Source organism: Strix aluco, chromosome 11 (assembly GCF_031877795.1).
Source record: "Strix aluco isolate bStrAlu1 chromosome 11, bStrAlu1.hap1, whole genome shotgun sequence".
Lineage (NCBI taxonomy): Eukaryota > Metazoa > Chordata > Aves > Strigiformes > Strigidae > Strix > Strix aluco.
Genome location: NC_133941.1, coordinates 3,336,064 through 3,354,759, shown reverse-complemented (window position 1 = coordinate 3,354,759; position 18,696 = coordinate 3,336,064). Strand labels below are relative to the sequence as shown.

The following is an 18,696-nucleotide window of genomic DNA, read 5'->3' as shown; positions in this document are numbered from 1 at the left end:
ATGGCCCCGCCCACGCCCGCCGCTTCCGCCCGATACTGCCGCTTCCGGTCTGCCAGCCAATCACCGCCGCGCGCGCGCCGCGCCCCTTCCGCCCGCCCGGGAGCGTCATCGAGGTGCGACGCGCTCCCTGTCGCCGCGCCCCGTTCACGTTCCGGGGCTACCGAACCCTCGCTCTGGGCTCCCTGATTCTCTCCCCACCCCACCCCCCCTCCTCCCCTCCGGTCCGAGCCTTGGTGCGAGCCGGAAGCGGGGCCGGGCCCGGCGCAAGGGCTGGGCCCGGCCAAGGCACCGCAGGCGTGGGGCGGCCCTTGGGGACCGGGCTGTGCTCCCCAGCACCGGAGCTGCAGCGAGTGGGGGGTGGCAGAGCTTTGCATAACGCAGGCGTAGGCCCGCAGAGAGACGGGGCGAACGGTAGCAGGCACCGCTGAGCGGGTCTGACCGTGGCGCTTGCGCGGGCATGCTCTTCATAAAAGTCCCGAAACGGGTTTTAATTAAAAAAAAAAAACCCTTCCCGGGGTGTGACCGCACACACAAAGCCAGTCGCAGTGGCAGCCGTGCGGTGAACGGTGCCACGGGCCCCGCAGGGAGCGCTTGGAAGCGGCGGTGGCTCGTGTGCCCGGGATGGGAGTGGGATGGCACCAGCGCCGTCGTGCAGGCACAGAGCCAGCTTGTACCGTTCGTACCGGGGTTAACCCGCCGCCGTTACACCGCCAGCAGCACGCAGCAGACGGCTCCTTTGCTCTTGCAGGGGAATACAACGTTTATTTCACCTGCCTGGGTCTGATTTCAGCTTGCGAACCTTGACAAGCCATGAACGAGGATGATGAGGCCTCTGGAGCGTTTTGTGAAAGCCAGTGAACGCGGTGCAGCTTAACTGCTTTGAGAAGAAAACTGGCCCGAGACACTCTGGTCTCTGCCGGTGTTTTGGGGCCAAGGGGAGAATTTTGCAGGGCACCTGCCAGCGGACGCGTGGCTCAGGCCGGCAGCCCGCCCCGCCTGGCCTGGCCCACGCGTGTATCCCGGCCTCACGCTGTCAGCGCTCGCGGGAGGGGCTGGACCGGGCCCTGCTGCTCCCGCAGCCACACCGGCAGCCACCCACCGGCTTGCTCTGGCCCCACCAAGCGGGTCGGGAAGGCCGGCTGCCCGCCCGGGGAGGGGGGGGCGGGACACGGGACTCCTCCGCCCGCTTCGGCCCAACACACCCTCGCGTGCTGGCGTTAACCGGGGGCCGTGCCCAGGCGCTGCCGCGGGCGGGCCGAGCCGGGGAGCGGCCCCGGTTGGAACGGACTAGCGGGGCGGGCCCGCCGCCACCGCCTCAGCCCCCACCTCACCGACTCGCTCCGCACCCCGCCGGGCGGCCCGAGCCCAGCCGAGAGCTGCCGAGCCGAGCCGAAGGGGCCCGATCCCCCCCGGGCGGGCTGGGCTGGGCTCCGCAGTGGCGCGAGGAGGGAGGGAGGGGCGGGGGGGGCCCGCGCGCCCGCGCGGCGGGGGCGCGCGCGGGGCGCAGAGGCGGCAGCCAAGATGGCGGCGCGGGTGGCGCAGGGGCCGGCAGCCCGCGGGCGCGCCTAGGCCGCGGGGCCCCCCCCTCCCTTTCCCCCCCCTTTCCCCCCATCCCGGGCGGGCTCCCCCCGCCGTCGCGGCCCCCCCCCCTCCCCCCTTCCCCTCCCTCCCCCCCCTCCCCCTCCGGCGGCGCGGCGGCCGGCAGGATGCTGCCCTCGCAGGAAGCCTCCAAGCTCTACCATGACAACTACGTGCGGAACTCGCGCGCCATCGGCGTGCTCTGGGCCATCTTCACCATCTGCTTCGCCATCATCAACGTGGTGGTCTTCATCCAACCCTACTGGGTGGGCGACAGCGTCAACACGCCCAAACCCGGTTACTTCGGGCTGTTCCACTACTGCGTGGGCAGCGGGCTGGCGGGCCGGGAGCTGTCGTGCCGCGGCTCCTTCACCGACTTCAGCACCATCCCCTCGGGCGCCTTCCAGGCGGCGGCCTTCTTCGTGCTGCTCTCCATGGTGCTGACGCTGGGCTGCATCACCTGCTTCGCCCTCTTCTTCTTCTGCAACACCGCCACCGTCTACAAGATCTGCGCCTGGATGCAGCTGCTGGCAGGTACCCACCGCCCCCCTCCCCCCTCCCCCCCCCCGATGGATATCAGGCCCCGAAGGGTTTTCTCTGGGTATTTGGGGGGGGCGGGATGCGGGGTTCGCCGGGATGGCAGTGCCGAGTGCGGGGCAGCGAGTGCTGGCGGTCCAGGCGCTGGTAGAGGGGCCCCTGGTCGTGGGGAACGCTAGGGTTGCTCAAAGAAGCTGGGATGGGTCCAAGCACTGCGGGGACACGGTTCCAGGAACCAGCCCAGTGGCTTCCTGGGACACCCAGGCCAGGCACTAGCCCTGACAGAGTACTGGGAATGGGCACCAGCTTGGGGCATTGGCACCCAGGGCTCCCCAGGCACTGGTATCAGGGCCCCTGGCCACAAGGAACACCAGGGTTGCCTGAGAATCGTAGAATCACTCTATGATAGAATGATAGAATGATTCTATGGTATCAGGGCCCCTGGCCACAAGGAACACCAGGGTTGCCCGAGAAGGCTGGGCTGGGTACAAGTACTGTGGATCCATAGGACATCCCAGATGGGAAGCAGCCCCAGGACATGCCAGGGCTTCCTGAGACACCCAGGCCTGGCACTAGTCCTGACAGAGCACCAGGAAGAGGTTCCAGCTCTAGGCACTGGCACCCGGGGCTTCCCAGGCAGAGGTTGGCTGCAGGAAACATCATGGTTGCTCAAGGAAGCTGGGCAGGGTACAAGCACTGCAGGGCCTTGGGGCATCCCAGCCAAGAACTGTCCCCAGGGCACCCCAGGGCTTCCTGGGACACCCAGGCCAGGCACTGGCAGTGACAGAGCACCAGGAATGGGCATCAGTTCTGGGCACTGGACTCCCCAGGCAAGATATGACCCCACGAAAACACGGGGCTCCCTGGGACGCAGAGGGGAAGCTGGATCAGGGACCCACCTCAGGGGGCCCCAGAACAGGCACCAGCCCTGGGACACCTGGACAGCCTGGAACACCCCAGGACAGCCAGGCCAGGCCATGGAGCACCCCAGGGGAGACCCTGGGCCAGGGACCAGCCTTGGGGGCCCCCAGTAAAGGACCAGCTTTGGGACACCCTACAACAAGGGCTGTCTCACAGAGTCAAGGATGCCCTAGGGCACCCTGGACCTGGGACCATCCCTCTGGGAACCCAGATCCCCCAGGGCACCCCACATCAGGGACTAGTCTCCCTGTCTACCCACCCTCAAGGACATCCCTGAGCAAGCTCGTCCCCAGAGGATACCCACTTTAGGGGAACCCCCAGCCCCTGAAGGGACCCTGTCACTGACAGGAGCCCATGCATGGACCCCCCCTAGCCCTGCAAAAGCACCTGTGCACAAACAGACCATCCAGCTTCCCCTTAAAGACATGTCATGTCCAGGCCCCCCCTCCCTCCAGCACCATGAACAGGCTGTGAGGACAGACCTTCCCCAGCTCTCTGCACAAGGAGACCCCAAGTACAGCACTTCCCACAGAAGGACACCACCCATTTACCTTCATATTTCCTCAGAAGTGACCACAGGCTCAAGTCCCGTCATTCCTCCCAAAAGTGGTCCTGTCTATAGCTCCTCCTCAGCTCCCTCCACAAAAGAAACTCCACCATAGATGTACCCCAACACCCTCATAGACTCACTCCTCAAAGGGACACCATACAATAACCCAAACTTCTCCCCAGAAAGGGACCTGATGCATATATTGATAAGGATCCCAAGTGTCCCCTTGTGCACAGACCTCCAAGCTGTCCTCACAGATGGTCTGTCCTTTTGGGAGAAAGGCCCTGAGAAGAGATGCTGAGCTTCCCCCAGTAGCGGGACCCTTCACCACATGTGGAAAGACATGGTGTTACTCCCCACTGCATACAAAGTGTGAAGAGACCCAGAGCTCCCCATATTCCTTACAAAAGAACCCCAGTCTGCCCCCCCCCCCCGGGAGGAGGGCCCTGGTCATTGATGTGGGAGGATACAGCCCCCCCCATGCTAGGGGCTTGCAGCTAGCCCAGCTTTCACCCTTGCAGCTGCCTTGGGCTGGAAAGCCTGACCTCTCCTCACCCAGGACCCCAGCCAGACCTGGAGCTGCTTTGGCTTATCGGGAAATTCCCTCATCTTTAATTTTCCCTGTCCCAAAGGTTTACTGGTTTCAGGCAAGCTCAGAGCCCAAATCCTACTGATCATCAGCAGCTTAATCAAGTGGCTTGGAGCGCCTGGGCAGTGCTGCTGCTGCGCAGGGAGCTGCCTGGCGGAGGGCACCGTACTGAAGGCAGCCCCGGGCTTCCTCCCCGGTGCCTCCTGTCCTTCCCCAGCTCAGGCTTGGGTGGCCACGGCAGCACCCTGCTGCTGTCACCTCTAGGTACCTCTCGCCCTGCTCTGGGGCTTGTCCCTGCTCACACTTTGCACCTTGCGGCTACACTTGTGTTGCTCACAACTGCACTTGTAAGAACCCTGAATGCGTGGCTTGCTGGGGCCGTGGGCCAGCTCTCCTGGGCCCCAACTGGCCCAGGCTTGGCTTGGAGCTCTCCCAAAGCAGAATGGCTACGGGCCTTTCTGTGTCGGGGAAAGTCCAAGGCAGCATTAACAGAGACTTGACCATCCACCCTGCCCTGAGATGCGGCAGCACCAGAGAGTTTCTGTCCTGCAGGAGAGGCTGGTGTCACCATGAGGGAGGGCCAGGACACAGAGGTGGTCGGGTGGTGCTTCCCAGCAAGAGGGACCCTCGTCTGGGGAGGCTGGGCAGGGCTGAACTTCCCTGGACATATCAGAGGCAGCCACAGGTGGATGTGTTTTACCTTGTGCGTGGAGAAGGAGCTGCCATGACCCATCATGGGCCAAATCCCACGGGCAGGGCAGGGACGTGGCCCGATGCAGGCTCCGTGGTGGCAAGCTTCGGAGATTCACCCACCTGGGAAGTTGGAGGGATGCGTGAGAGCAGAGAGCTTGGAGGGGCAGAGAAGGGAAAGGCATTCCTTCTGCCTCGGTGAGATTTTAGCTGAAGGAGGACTTGCACCACTACAGCGGAAGCAACAGCAAGGTCCAAAGTTTCATAGTCTCACTGGTGAAAAACAGGGAAAAAAGGTGAAAGGCAGAGAGATGGGGCAGAGGTGGGTCCACCCTGTCCCTACGGGATGGGCAGTGCAGAATACAGGGCTGCTGAGCGAGGGCACGAATGGGCTCTTGAAAAATCAGGAGCTGGAAGTTGGGGGAGGAGGAGAGGAGGGGTGATCAGGAATTCGGTATCTCTTTCAAAAAAAAAAGTTTAAATTATCAATGTCTAATTAGCGGACAACAATCAAGGAAGGGTTTAATTAGAGCTTCACAGAAAGCTCCAGCTCAAAAGCCACTGCCCCCCTAGGAGTAAACTGGATCTAATTAAGAGGAAAGACTGCTTTATTGCAAATAGAAACATAGCCATCTGCCCTGTTCAAAATCCCAGTAACGCAAAACTGGAGATTTTGCTAAATCCTTCTGTTATAAAACCAGAAATAGGCCTTTAACATGAACACATCAACAACTGTATGACTGACAGCACCCTGATGCCACCCCAGTCCTCAACATTAATGGAAGAGCTCCTTCAGAAAGTCCCACGGGATGATGCTTACTTGAAGAAAAACGAGCTGTATGGGTGATCCCTCTCGTCCACCCTCCGTGGAGGGCAGGTACAGGAGCGAGGTAAAGGCAGCTGGGCTGATTTTGTGGATGTCTCAATGCCAGCGACCTCTCTGGAGACCAGAGCACGGGAGCACACTTACACCACCACCACCACGCGCTGAGGTGGCTGCCCAGGAGCCTGAACATTTCCTCTGATTCCCTAATTCTCTGCTGTAACGGAAGACCTGGTCACCCTGTGAGTTAACTCCGAGCTTTGAACAAAGTTGTCCTGGTGTCCGGCACTAATGCTGGAGCGAGAGACCCCAGCCACCTCCGCGTGACATCGCACCCACGTGCCTCCGTGAGGACGGTCACTCTGAGCAGGTCCAGGGCTCTGTTTTCAAGCAAGGGCTTTGGTTTTGTACTTACAATCTACTGAGGATCCAATAGGCAGCCAGCTGAGCTCTCTTGCGCGGAGGAAGTGCCTGCCAACGTTTGAAGGTGTTTCCCTGTGCTTCAAGCCTGGCGGTCGGTGTGGTGACACCTCCCAGCTCCCTTGGGCCAGGCTCAAGCGCGACGCATGGGGCACCTTCCACCCCAGGCCGTGCCACTGGCCAGGGGGTTTGTCTTTATCGGTGGCACTTTGGAGTTAACTGTGCCATGTCCAGACACCTTGCCCGATGGAGAATGTCATCGTACATATCCATCTCAGCCCTTTTCTCCCTTGGGAGCTCTTTCAGAGCTACACTCACCTCTCAGATGAGCTCTTCCCAACCACCAGTGTGTGAACTGGGAGCAGAGGCAGAGCCTTGATCAGCAGCTTCACTGGCTGCACCTGAGCTGCGTTTGCCACCACCTGAGTTGGGACCCCTGCTGAGCCATGTCAGGATGGGCTCATCTTCCCAACTGGGACTTGCTGGAGAGACAGCTCCTCTTGGAGAGAGTTTGAGGTTTCAAAAAAATTGTTTTCACGCATATAAAAGTCATTCATTGAAATTCTTAATGAAAAAATGAGACATAGATACCACTGCTCCAAACCAGTGAGAAGCATAACTGGGACAGCTGCTGGGAATGAGGACGAAGTAGCCTCAAACCCTTTCTCTGCCCAAGGGAGAAATATCGCCAATATATGATCTTCCAGGTGAATCGCTTCCACCTGCTGACCTTGCAGCAAAAAGAAGACATCACTACAAAAAAACTTTGCATTTGCTGAATTACCGGCTTCTGGCCCCAAAAAAGCCTTTGCTGAAGATTTCTTCTCTCCTCCCCCTGCCACTCCTGTCATGTAGCGGGGACCCTCGTGTCTGTCCAGCGCCTTGTGCTCCGCTGGAGCCGGCCCTGGGCTTTGCAAGGCAGCGTAACCCTCCTGGAGTAGCTGTTAATGTGCCTCTGGACCCGCAGGGAGGGCCTGAGCCGGGCGTTTCAGAGCTGCTCGTGTCCTGGAGCTCACATCCCTTAACTCTTGTTCCAGATAAAGTAACTGTCAGTTCTGATTCATACGAACTCGTAACTCTATTCTGAATCCTGCTGATTTTTTTGGCTCAGAAACAGCCCGTGGAGCAAAATGCCATAAGGGAGCTCCTGTCTGTGTAAATGGCCAGTGCTAGCCATCCTGAGCACGCTGCCTTTAGTTTTCATTTATTTTTGAGGGATTTCTATTTTTAGGAGGGCCGGGGCTGTGTTTGTCCCCTTTCCTTTTAGTGCTCAGTTCTCAGGTTTCCTACAGCCACTCCAGACCCCAGAGTCACAGCACAGACCCTGTTTCCAGCGGGGGTTTGGGGCTGGTGTGATTCTGTGAAAACTAAGGCGAGAAATGCTGGTTTCTCCAGGGCCAGAGCCCCAGCAGGATCCCGCAGGCAGCCCTGCAAACTGCAGCCGGTTCGTCCTCCCTCTGCATACACCCTGCCCCGGTGATCACCAAAATGCCCAGTATCAAATCTTGTCTTTCCAACGGGGAAAACGCTGGAAAAAGGAGTTGGAGGCCAGGGCGTGGGGGAGGGATGGCAGCTCTGGGGTGTGACAAAGCAGCTGGCAATGGGGACCGGCACTACACCTTCAGAAGAACAAGAATTAAAAGCAAAATGGACGGGAGCTGGGTTATATTTTTCCTCTTTAATAGTGGCTCTTGTAGGAGTCATCACTTGGTGTTTTTCATGCGGTTGCAAGGCGTAGAAATAGGCTGTTTTAAAGAAACCCAAGGTTTTCCTGAGGGTCTGCAAGGGACCTCGGGGCATTTGGAGGCAGGTGCTGTCAGAAGGGTGCCACGGGCAGAGGGACGGGCAGGCAGAGCCCCATCCTCACACCCTTCAGACCTGCTGCAAGGGGCTTGTTGAAGAGGGCAGCGCTGAGGCCAGTCGACCATATGGGGATCCCCTCCTTGTTCTTGCTCTGCATGTCAATGTCGCTCCTTGCTACAGGCATGGGAAGGTGTTTCCAGGACATCGGGCAGCCTGGGGACACGTGGAAAAGGGAATTGCTTGTGACAGAGCAGAGGACTCAGTTTGCTGCTGGGGACATGTAGGAGAGGCGGGAAGAGGGGAGCGTTGCGTTGCCTGCCTTCGGTGGTGGTGGCACAGCCACGGCCACTTCCCAGGGAGCTGCAGTGGGAAGAGGCCGGTCACCCTCGGGCAGAGGTGTTGGGGTACATGTGGTGATTTGGGCATGCTCCTTTGCTCTGGTAGTAAATCTGTAGTTTAATTCTCTTTGGCAAACAGGATGTGAGGTCCTGGAGTTGCTCCGTGGGCCAGGGAACAGGCTCCCCTTGCCCTGGTGCCAGGGCAGAGTGGACACACGGGGACAGGAGGGACCAGGGCAGGCAGACGCAGGCTAGAGCTAGCCCCAGTGCTCTGACAGTGGCCATGGCTACCTGTCCCCCATGGCTGCCTTGTGACAACCTGCTGCACCGGTGGCTCCGGTGTGTTTTTCCTGTACCTTTTTGAGCTGCTTTCACCTTAAACTCTGTCTCTTGGATCCTCCACAAGTGCTGTAGCCCTTCCACACGTTAATCTGCTGCCTCCTGCATCGCTGCCCCATCCTGCCATGTTTGGGACCTGCTGGTGTCCTGGGAGACCCTCACACATGCAGCTGCAGTGTTTGCAGAGCAGCAAGCTCTGGGTGAGCTCCTGGATGCACCTGGAGCCCAAATAAATGCTCAGAATTGCAGATGAAATACCGATGCTTGCAGAGTGCAAGGAAAGACCCGGGAGCTGCTGTTCTGCTCCTGCGAGGGACTGACCGAGGGCCATGCATAAAAGCCGGGTGCCTGCCCAAGCCTTTGCTGGGTCAGGTAAAATTAGCACCTGATTTTTTTTTTTTTTTCTTACATCTGCCACCTTCTGCCACACTGGAGCGTGGCCCTTTTCTCTCTCGGGCTGTCGCTGAGGGCTGCTGCCCACCCAGGAGTGCTTTCCTCTGGCCTCACCCCGCACTTGTGGCTCTTTTCTCCTCCTCACTGATTTCAGCAGAGCTGTTACAGCTGTGCCCATTTCCAGGCTGGGTCGTGCCAGCCTGACCAGCACTGTCAGGGCAAAATCACCCCCTCGCCGGGGATGGCCACAGAGCTCCTTAGTTTTTTTCACAGCTGCAGTGCACCGGGAGCTCAGTGGATCCTAAAATCCTCTTGGCATCTTTCCTGGGAAGACTTTCTGACACAGATCTGCCGCTTCTCCTCATCTTTAATTCAGGCCCTTGGCTGAATTAAATGCCATCTAGCTCCGAGGTGCCCAGGCTAGCAGGCAAGCTGGGTTGCTCCTCACCATTTACCGTGCAGCGCACAGCGTTGGTGCCGATTATACATTTCCTTCCAGAGGGGATGGTTTTGGGTTGGTCCAGTCCCAGTGGGCAGGGAGCTCCCCCAGGCGTGGCCATGCTCGGCTGGGAGTCCCCGGTGACAATGTGCCAGAGATGCCAGTTTGTCAGCTCCTCGTGCAGGCACCGCGCCGTGCGGTCATGCGGTGCCAGGGTGGCACAGGGGCTGTGTACGGTGGTAAATCAGCTTGCAGAGCTCATTTCTGTCTGCAAAGATGCTTTTACCGAGCAGGTTTGTAATGTGGATGGAGGAGGCAGAGACCAGGCAGCAGCTGTATCAGAACTAGCGTGGCCAGCAGGGATGAGGAAGGGATCTTGCTCCTGTACTCAGCACTGGTGAGGCCGCACCTCAATGACTGGGTTCAGTTTTGGGCCCCTCACTCCAAAAAGGCCATTGAATGACTCGAGCGTGTCCAGAGAAGGGCAACGGAGCTGGTGCAGGGTCTGGAGCACAGGACTGATGGGGAGTGGCTGAGGGAACTGGGGGGGTTTAGTCTGGAGAAGAGGAGGCTGAGGGGAGACCTCCTGGCCCTCTACAACTCCCTGAAAGGAGGGTGCAGAGAGGGGGGATGAGTCTCTTGAGCCAAGGAACAAGCGCCAGGACAAGAGGGAATGGCCTCAAGCTGCGCCAGGGCAGGGTCAGACTGGCTCTTAGGAAGGATTTCTTTGCAGAAGGGGTTGTTGGGCGTTGGAATGGGCTGCCCAGGGCAGGGGGGGAGTCCCCATCCCTGGAGAGGTTGAAGAGTCGGGTTGACCCAGTGCTGAGGGATCTGGTGGAGTTGGGAACGGTCAGTGTGAGGTTAATGGTTGGACTGGAGGATCTTCAAGGGCTTTTCCAACCCAGATGATTCTGTGATTCCATGGTATGACGTGCCAGTGCGTGGGCTGCTGAGGGCGACTCGCCTCAGTGTCCCTGCCCTTTCCTGCGGAGAGCAGTCAGCTCATCGGGATGTGAGGCCTGTGCCCAGTCCTGCTGAGAAGCCCTGTGCCAGCCTGGCGCTCGCTTTTCCCCACTCCTGGGATTTCCCTTCCCTACCAAGAGCAGTTAAAAGTGCACTTCAGCACCCCGAGAGCTTGCCAGCTGGACCACCAGCTGCCTGGCCCTGTGTGGCACACTTGTGCCTGACAAGGTGTTTGCTGTCCCTCCAGCAATAAGGGACAGGGAGGTACTTTGTTACTTGTGTGGGCTCAAGCCTCTCGGTTCTTCCCTAACCCAGGACAAAAATCCCTAACCTAGGACTCCCTAACCCAGGACAAAAATACTTGCAGGGTACCCCAGCCACTCTCCGACATCATTAATATTTTTAGCCTTCGCAGCTGATACAGGGAGCCTGTAGTTAGAGAAAAATGTCGCCTCCTTACCTTGACAGTCATGCGTTTTGTCTCATTTCCCTTCCCATTCATCCCGGAGCTCCCTGACGTCTCCCCGCACACGGAGCACACGGGACGGAGACGCGCTGGGAGCGGTGCCTGCAGGCTGCGAGGCGGTCGGCTGCGGGGGTTCCTGGGGACGGCGACTCTCTTGGCAGGCAGCATCCCTGCCTGCAGCGTGCGGGGAGCTCCTGCCCACACTCGGAGAGCCTGCAGTGAGGAGGAAAACCTGTGGGGAACCCCCGATCCTGTGGTTGATGCTGGAAGAAACCAAGACCTTGAAGTCCCCATGGGCGTGTGGGCCAGGTCTGGGGCAGCCACGTGCAAACGCCGTCCCCTGGGGCAGCGGTGGCTGTCACCCCCTGTGTCTCTTGACTATCGTGAGGTCACGGCGCTGCTACCCCCTATGTCTGCTCTGACGCTTCCCCCTCCTCTCCCCCTTGCAGCTCTCTGCCTGGTGCTGGGCTGCATGATCTTTCCCGACGGCTGGGATGCAGAGACCATACGGGACATGTGCGGGGAGAAGACGGGGAAGTATTCCCTGGGCGACTGCTCCGTGCGCTGGGCTTACATCCTGGCCATCATTGGCATCCTCAACGCCCTCATCCTTTCCTTCCTGGCCTTTGTCCTCGGCAACCGGCAGAACGATCTGCTGCACGAGGAGCTCAAGACAGAGAGCAAAGGTGAGCGCTGCGCTGCCGGGGGGTCCGAGCCACAGCCCTGGGGGGGATCCCAGGTGGGAATTAGCCTGGAGGATCAGCCCCTCCCAAGCGAGGGTCCCACAGGCTTAACTGCCACCTGCAAAGCGAGGCAGGCTGGGGAGGGTGGGAGCGGGCTGCCGAGCACCAGCCCGGCCTGACGCCCTTTCTTCTGTTTCCACAGATTTTGTCGGCACTGCGGTAAGTCCTGAGTGTCACTGTCCTGTCCCCTAACCCTGACCGTGTGGCCTGTCTGGCTGTGACCGTGCGGGATGGGATGGGATGGGATGGGATGGGATGGGATGGGATGGGATGGGATGAGGGGGACGGCAGCTGTGCGGGCCAGCGGCGACAAGAGGGCGATGGGGAAGGGAGGCAGCAGGGATAGGCGTGGGCCATACTGGTGGTACGATGGCGCGATGAGGCCTGCCCCATGCCGGCCCCGACCCGCTGTGCTCTCCCTGCAGAGGATATAAGGCCGAGAGCCCGCAGCAAGACCCTCTTCCCACAGCCGGCAGCCTGGGCGCTCCCTCCCTGTCCTGCCCTTCGTCTGCTGCCAGCGGCCACGCAGTGTCCCGCGCTGCCCCCCGGGCCCCGCTGCCCGCGCCGGGGACGTGCCGGCCGCTCACCGCCTCCACAGCCACCTCCATGTCCACGCCGGCACCGCCATCCCACGCACCCCGCCAGCTCCGCACCCCCCGCCGCCTGCGGGCCGCCGCCGGGGGAGGATGCCCCAAACCCGCTTCGTTCGAGAACAGCGTCCAACTGCGGTTTTGTTTCAAGGAAAAAACACTCTTCGAGTTTTTAACAGATTTCTACATTCCCAGGACTCCCAACCCGCTGCCTCCCACCTGAACGCGCGCCCAGTGATGCCCCGTGCCGGCTGCTCCGGGCCCTGGCCCTCTCCCCGCTCCCATTTTGTACAGCTCCGTGATCCTGTCTCCACAGCCGGGGGACCCAGCGGCCGGGACGAGGCCCAACCCCTACTTTTATGTGTAAATTCATATTCTCTAAACAGGGTAAAGTGACTCAAGCCCCCTCGCCCCACTGTCCCAGGACACACTGTCTCCCGGCACGTGGCCGGGGCTGCAGGCTGCCGCTCGCTCCCCCCAGCACGGGGACTGCGGGGGCCTCGCTGCTGCCGGCCGCTGGGACACCTGACTTGCGCCGCCGCTGAATGTAAGCCCTGGTAAGTGGGAGCAGCTGAATATACACCCCCCCCCGGGTGGGCGCAGGAGGACCCCTCCGCCAGCCCCTGCCCCGAGCCGGCCGCGGGCTATTGCCAAACGCCTTCCCTCCCCGTCCCCATACGGTGCTTTATCTCCACTGGTCATGGCAAGGCTCTCCCTGCCACGCGGCGTGGCCAAGGAGGAGGGACCCAGGCACTGCTGTGCCCACCCCGCCAGCCTGGCCGTGTCTGCTGGCCGCACCTCGCTGGCCTGCGGTGATGGCCCGCGGGGAGCCGGCGGGCGGCAGCTGCCCGGGGCAGCGCTGAGCCCGGCAGCCCGCGAGCACAACCCAGCCTCAAACACACCCATGCAGCACCCAACAGCCGGCACCGACACCCTCCCTGGCACCCAAGAGCTGGGTTGTGGCTCTGCTGGCCAGACTGGGGTGGGGGGGGCTTCCCAGGGTCCCGGCCGCCGGGGGCTTGGGTTGCCACCGCAGCCCTTGCAATGCAATAAAGTCCTCAGCACCGGCCACGTCTCAGTGCGAGTAGCCGGGGGCTGTTTGCAGGACCCTCAGTAGCCGGGGGCTGTTTGCAGGGCCCTCAGCTCCCCAGAGAGCGACAGGTTGGGGGATCGCGGCGGGGTCCCTGGCAGAGCTGGACCCAGGCACTAGACAAGACCTGGGAGCGGGGCCGAGCCGAGCGTGGGGAGCAGAGCGGGACCAAGGCCCCAGGAAGGGCAGCCCTGGGTGTAGGAGCCGTGGCAACGGGGCAGGGCCATGGCACATGGAGTTTGGCAACGAAGGGAAGCATCGCCCAGCCCAGCGAGCCGGGGTGCCCGGGGCTGGCGGGAGCAGGTAAGTTGCGCCCCGAGGCCCTGCGGGGTGGCAGTGAGGGATGGAGCTGTGCCAAAACACTGGCTGGAAGCCAAAGTCACCTGGGACAGCGTGTCCTGGCGGCCACAGCCCGGTGGTGCCCGCGTCCCTCTGGCAGCCACCTACCTGGAGCAAGGCCGGCGGGAGCCCCCTGTGCCCAGCAGCGCCTGGGTCTTGTCAGCTTGAGTGCTGTTGCCGGCTGAATTGGAAAAACAAATGAAGAAAATCAGTGGAGAAAGGAATACAGTAGCTGTAATATATCTGTATTTTAGTACAAAGTTTGATACGGTGTTTCACAAAACCTTATTGAAAAATATAATTCAAACCAGACGAGCTCGGAGCCCTGTGGTGTGGGGAGGATTGGGACGGGCTCCTCCAGGCACTGCTGATAAAGATGAGATGGTTTGCAAGGAGCTCGAAGGAGCCGGTGTGTGGGCACCGGCCACGGCACGGCTACACGGGGTGGGGAGAGCGGCCGGGTTGGGCCTCAGAGCTGTGGTGGGGAAGGGAGGGTTGGGAACCCATCCTGCACCCTGCAGGGCTGACTCTCCGTCCACACAAGGGGGCTCTGGGCAAAGCGAGGCCCTGGGGAAAGGGTCTGTCCCACCCCGTGGCAAGGCTGGAGGTGGGGTGGGGGTCCCATCTCATCGCTAGTTGTGTTCCAGCCCTCCCCTTCTGCCCGTCCCCGGGTCCCCACAGAGCACCACGGGCAGGCTGTCGGCTCGGGCTGACACAGGCTGGTAGGAGCCTCCTGAAATAGAGCAATTTCCCACGTCTTGATGGAAAAACAACGCCCATGGCCCATCAGTTCAATGCCAGGCTCTGGAAGAGGGGCAGGGGCAACTTCCCAAGCACGAGGGCAGCCTGGGGACCTCTTGGATATCTGGAAAGCTTTGGCCAGCTCTGGCCTCCCTGGTACAGGACACGCTCAGAGCCCGGGTGAGCCCCATGCAGGCACACGGGACGGAGGAGAGGCTGAGGGCTGGGCTTGGTCAGCCTCTGGGAGAGGAAGGGACAGCTTTGCTGCTGCCCACGGCTGCATCAGGGGAAGGCACAGGGATGGAGCCACTCTTCTGGGGGATGCAGGGGGACAGGACGAGCCACAAGACACCGTCCCACAAGGTGTTGGGGCACATTTTCATGGTGAGGATGGTGGAACGCAGGAGGCGATGGGCACCTTTGAGGAGCAGCACCTGGAGGCACAGCTGGCAGAGGCTCTGCCCACCTCAGGCTTCCTAAGGAAGAGCTGAGCAGTACAAAAACTGAACACCCCGAGCACCAGCACAACCAGAAACCAGGTGCAGGGGACATCCTCCCCACCATTCTCCTGAGCCAGCAGAAGAGCAGCAGCGCAGCCACAATCTCACAACCCCAGGCAGGAAGCTCAGGGCATTTCCCTCTCCACAGGAACGGCGGCTCCCAGAGCAGCCCCTGGAATGTTGGCAAAAAGCAGAGCTGCAGGGCTGCTCCTGCGAGGTTTCATCTACACTGCAGGGACAGGGAAGAGACACCAACATGCACCCCCCATCGCCCCGGGCACCAGCACTCAAGCTGGTAAGGAAACAAAAGAAACTTTCAAAAATACTGTTTTTCAAGTTAAGTATTTTTATTATCAAAATTATTACATCTCTTGTGAAAGTTCAAATGTTACAGCATGGTGTAAAAACTCCACTAGAGTAAGAAGCTACAGCCCCCACCTTTCCAAGAGCTTTCCAGGGTCCCTCCCTCCTGCCCCCCTGCTGCGCCCGAAGGTGCCGGCGCCTCTGGGCAGGGCCCCCCCGGCCCCCTCCCGCTGCCCGGCAGGGCAGAGCCCGCCTGCCCCGTGCTGTTCAGAGCACGGAAGGGGAGGCTGCACCCCCAGGGCTAAGCCGAGTGAAGTTTACACCTATTTTATACAGTATACAGACACCCAACTGTGGGGTGACAAGTTCCATCCCAACACGCTCACAGCCAGACAGTGTGAGAAAGTTACTCTTTGTTTCAATATTTTAAAAGTCTCCCCTAGGTTGAACAAACACCTGATTTCAACTGTGAATTAGAGAAACCTGTAACAGTCCTAAAAAAAGGAAGAAGACTGTGCATCTGAAAAGACAGGGGAGACAGACTCACAGCATTATGTTATCCAAGAGAAAGGAGAAGTTCCACTGCAGCACCAGGGATGACACCTGTCGTATATTAGCTAACCTACTATGGTTATAACTGAATATAAAATTAGATAAATAAAAACACGCCCGATATTACAGTAAACAAGTGAGAAAGAAGCTGGCAATCGTATGGAATCGAACAGACAGCGCACTGTGTCTGGGCTGGCTCCGCTGCCACGCTTGGCGGGTGACGGCGGCTGGGAAAAACGTCCCGCAGAGCCAGCGCCGCGCCGGAGCCTCTGGCTTGGCCCAGCCCGGGGTCCCCACCGAACACCCCTACAACACCCCCTCTCCGCAGCCCCCCGTTCCTCCGCCAGGCAGCACCCTCCCACCCTCCACGTGCCGCAGCATCACTTTTATTTCTCGGGGTCCCCCGGTCACCCCGCAGTGTGTCTGCGCACCGGCAGCCAGAGAAACACCCACCCTGTCCCAGTGTGGTGGCAGCACCGCCCCAGCGACGTCCCCGTTTCCCAGACCCGCGAGGGCCGTGGCGATCGCGCCCCGTCGCAGCAGCACGCGACAGTGCATCCCAGATCCTTTGCAGCGACAGGCACACGCACTCCAACTCCCACCCCCCCCCACACCCCCCCCCAGCCCCTCACCCCGTGCTAGTTCACATTTGCGGAGACTCTGTTGTCCTGGAAAAAGCTCCGACCGTGGCAGTCGTGACCCAGGCCCAAAGGCAGCCGTGTGCGCTCATCTGCTTGTGACTGGAATGATCGTAACGGATTAAAGCCCTCCCCAGAACACACTGAGAACCTGACCTATAAAGAGAGCTTTGGGATTGGAGTTCAACTTCCCCCAACGTTTTCTTTAAACTGCTTTCCTATTCCAAAAGATGTCCGTACTGCGTGAGTGACTATGGCCATGGGCACGGACAAGAGACAGAGGCTGCACCACAGTCATTGCACTTGAACCATTTGCCTTTTTTTTTTTTTTTTTTTTGCAATGTACCCAACACATCAGGGAACAGCTTTGCTACAGTCTCTGCCTCAGAGAAATCTGTGTTCTCCTACAAGGCCAGAGGCCAATACTGCTCACAAATCTCACCCGTGCATATCAGACCTCAGCCTCTGACCCCTGGCACCCCAGCATCAGGTGCAAGCTCCCAACACTGGCCCAGGAGCCACTTCCAGAGGTGACTGGAAGGAGCTATGGGCAAGTTTTGTCCTCCTGGAGTCCAGGCAGCCCTAGGAAAGTCCTGTTTGAGTCTTTACTCCAGAACCTTGAAGCTGCTGAAGTCTGTACTGATGGACACTGCTTCCCCCGCGGTGCGGATAGTGTTGTGCATTGGAAATCACGGCCCCCCGGGAGCCCTGGTAGAGAACAGACTGCCCAGAATTGGGTAAACTGATAGTCCGCAAGTCTGACTGTAGTGACCTAGCACTTTGGGGAGCGGAGGAGGAGCCTGACGTGCCCGTGCAGGGCTGGGAGCCCGACTCGGAGGAAAGAGAGTCCACAGCCGACTGCTGTGCTGGGCTGGCAGCAGCAGCAGGGCAGCTCTTCTTGAGGAGGCTGCTGCTGCCGCTGCCAGAGTGCTGCTGGCTGCTGTAATACCCCGAATTCCCTGCAAACAGGGCAGAGGAGTCTGTGGAGAGCGAGTGGGCAGGGCTGGAGTAGGAGGTGGAGGAGAGGGATGTTTCTGAGGAACCGTGAGAGAGGCTGTGTCCTGTCCTCTGTGCTGCTGTTCGATAGCTGTATCCAGGAGAGGGAGTGAGGTGGCCTCTGTAGGGGGAGGAACTCTGCTGGAGAAGGGTCTGCGATTCTGCCTGGGGACTGTCAGACTGCAGGAGCTGAATAAATTGGTGGGGAGAAAAAAAAAAAAAAAAGAAAGGGCACATCAGACTGACTTCCCCATTTCCTACCTCCTTCTCATGCCGAAGGTGCTTAATGTAGCAGGACTGGGAAGAACTGGCAGCCAAACCCAGTTTCCCCCCTAATCCTGTTAAAAGCTTTATTTCAGAATAGGCAGATAATATAGGAAAGGATTTACCTGGTAGCTGTATCGAGAAGGACTGTAAACTGCTGGTCCTTTGTGGGCTTCTGGAGTGTCTCCTTCTGCTGTGTCTGCAATGTACAGGCAAGATGTTAAACCTCTGGACCGAGGCCACAGCAGTTCCCTCTCAGAGACACCTGCACACACCCCAGCCGCCTTGTTCTGCATCCAGCTATGGCTGAGACAAGAGAGGCTTCACCAGCCATCAGTGTTTCAGAAGCTGAAGAACCCTAGCAAAAGGCAACTGGAAAACCTTAACGTGTATAAACCAGCCAGACGCATTAGGAACTGCTGCTTCCCTTGATCCAGCTCCCTCTGGTTTAGCGCAAAGCTCGCCTGCCTTGGACCAGCCTATCTGAAGGGGCACACTGGTGACACCACAGACACAGCCTGGGCTCCCGCGGCTCCTCAAAAGGATACAGGAGGCAGAAGATAGTTTCTAAGGACTCAGCAATTCTCCGCTTGGCCTCGGTCATAGGAATCCGCACGGGCTACAGTTACACAGCTGGGGAGATAAAACTGGCCCTTCCGAGTTTCACTAAGGTCAAATGCCGGGTTCTGCACTTGGGCCACAACGACCCCCAGCAGCGCTACAGGCTTGGGGAGGAGTGGCTGGAGAGCTGCCAGTCAGAGAGGGACCTGGGGGGGTTGACTGTTAATGAGTCAGCAGTGTGCCCAGGTGGCCAAGAAGGCCAATGGCATCCTGGCTTGTATCAGCACTAGCGTGGCCAGCAGGGACAGGGAAGGGATCTTACCCCTGTACTCAGCACTGGTGAGGCCGCACCTCGATGACTGGGTTCAGTTTTGGGCCCCTCACTCCAAAAAGGCCATTGAATGACTCGAGCGTGTCCAGAGAAGGGCAACGGAGCTGGTGCAGGGTCTGGAGCACAGGTGTGATGGGGAGCGGCTGAGGGAACTGGGGGGGTTTAGTGTGGAGAAGAGGAGGCTGAGGGGAGACCTCAT

At 59.6% G+C, this 18,696-nt stretch overlaps 2 protein-coding genes across 3 annotated transcripts in view; one reads left to right on the top strand and one right to left on the bottom strand.

The window, feature by feature from the left end:
- Nucleotides 1–1,667: 1,667 nt before the first annotated feature.
- Nucleotides 1,668–12,284, top strand: LHFPL4 (LHFPL tetraspan subfamily member 4). Its single transcript, XM_074835679.1, has 4 exons — nucleotides 1,668–2,112; nucleotides 11,299–11,535; nucleotides 11,735–11,751; nucleotides 12,018–12,284. Exons 1-4 carry the CDS (start codon nucleotides 1,707–1,709, stop codon nucleotides 12,024–12,026), a joined length of 669 nt encoding a protein of 222 aa, XP_074691780.1. The 5' UTR covers nucleotides 1,668–1,706; the 3' UTR covers nucleotides 12,027–12,284.
- Nucleotides 7,317–18,696, bottom strand: part of SETD5 (SET domain containing 5) — a 77,709-nt gene continuing 66,329 nt past the window's right edge. Inside the window, exons 23-26 of one of the 2 annotated variants that reach the window (XM_074835672.1) lie at nucleotides 17,731–17,804; nucleotides 13,720–13,792; nucleotides 10,844–11,062; nucleotides 7,317–8,124 (exon numbers count right to left, since the gene is read on the bottom strand). In XM_074835672.1, coding sequence (XP_074691773.1) covers nucleotides 10,866–11,062; nucleotides 13,720–13,792; nucleotides 17,731–17,804 — 344 coding nt within the window. In that variant the 3' untranslated portion in view covers nucleotides 7,317–8,124; nucleotides 10,844–10,865. Of the gene's footprint in view, nucleotides 8,125–10,843; nucleotides 11,063–13,719; nucleotides 13,793–15,175; nucleotides 17,531–17,730; nucleotides 17,805–18,696 lie in introns of those variants that run through there. The other variant, XM_074835670.1, reaches the window with a different exon arrangement.

Bases quoted from the DNA above. Each gene is read 5' to 3' on its own strand.
- LHFPL4 (XM_074835679.1), top strand. From the start codon at position 1,707: ATGCTGCCCTCGCAGGAAGCCTCCAAGCTCTACCATGACAACTACGTG. The intron at 2,113-11,298 runs GTACCCACCGCC...TCCCCCTTGCAG, and splicing joins CTGGATGCAGCTGCTGGCAG to CTCTCTGCCTGGTGCTGGGC.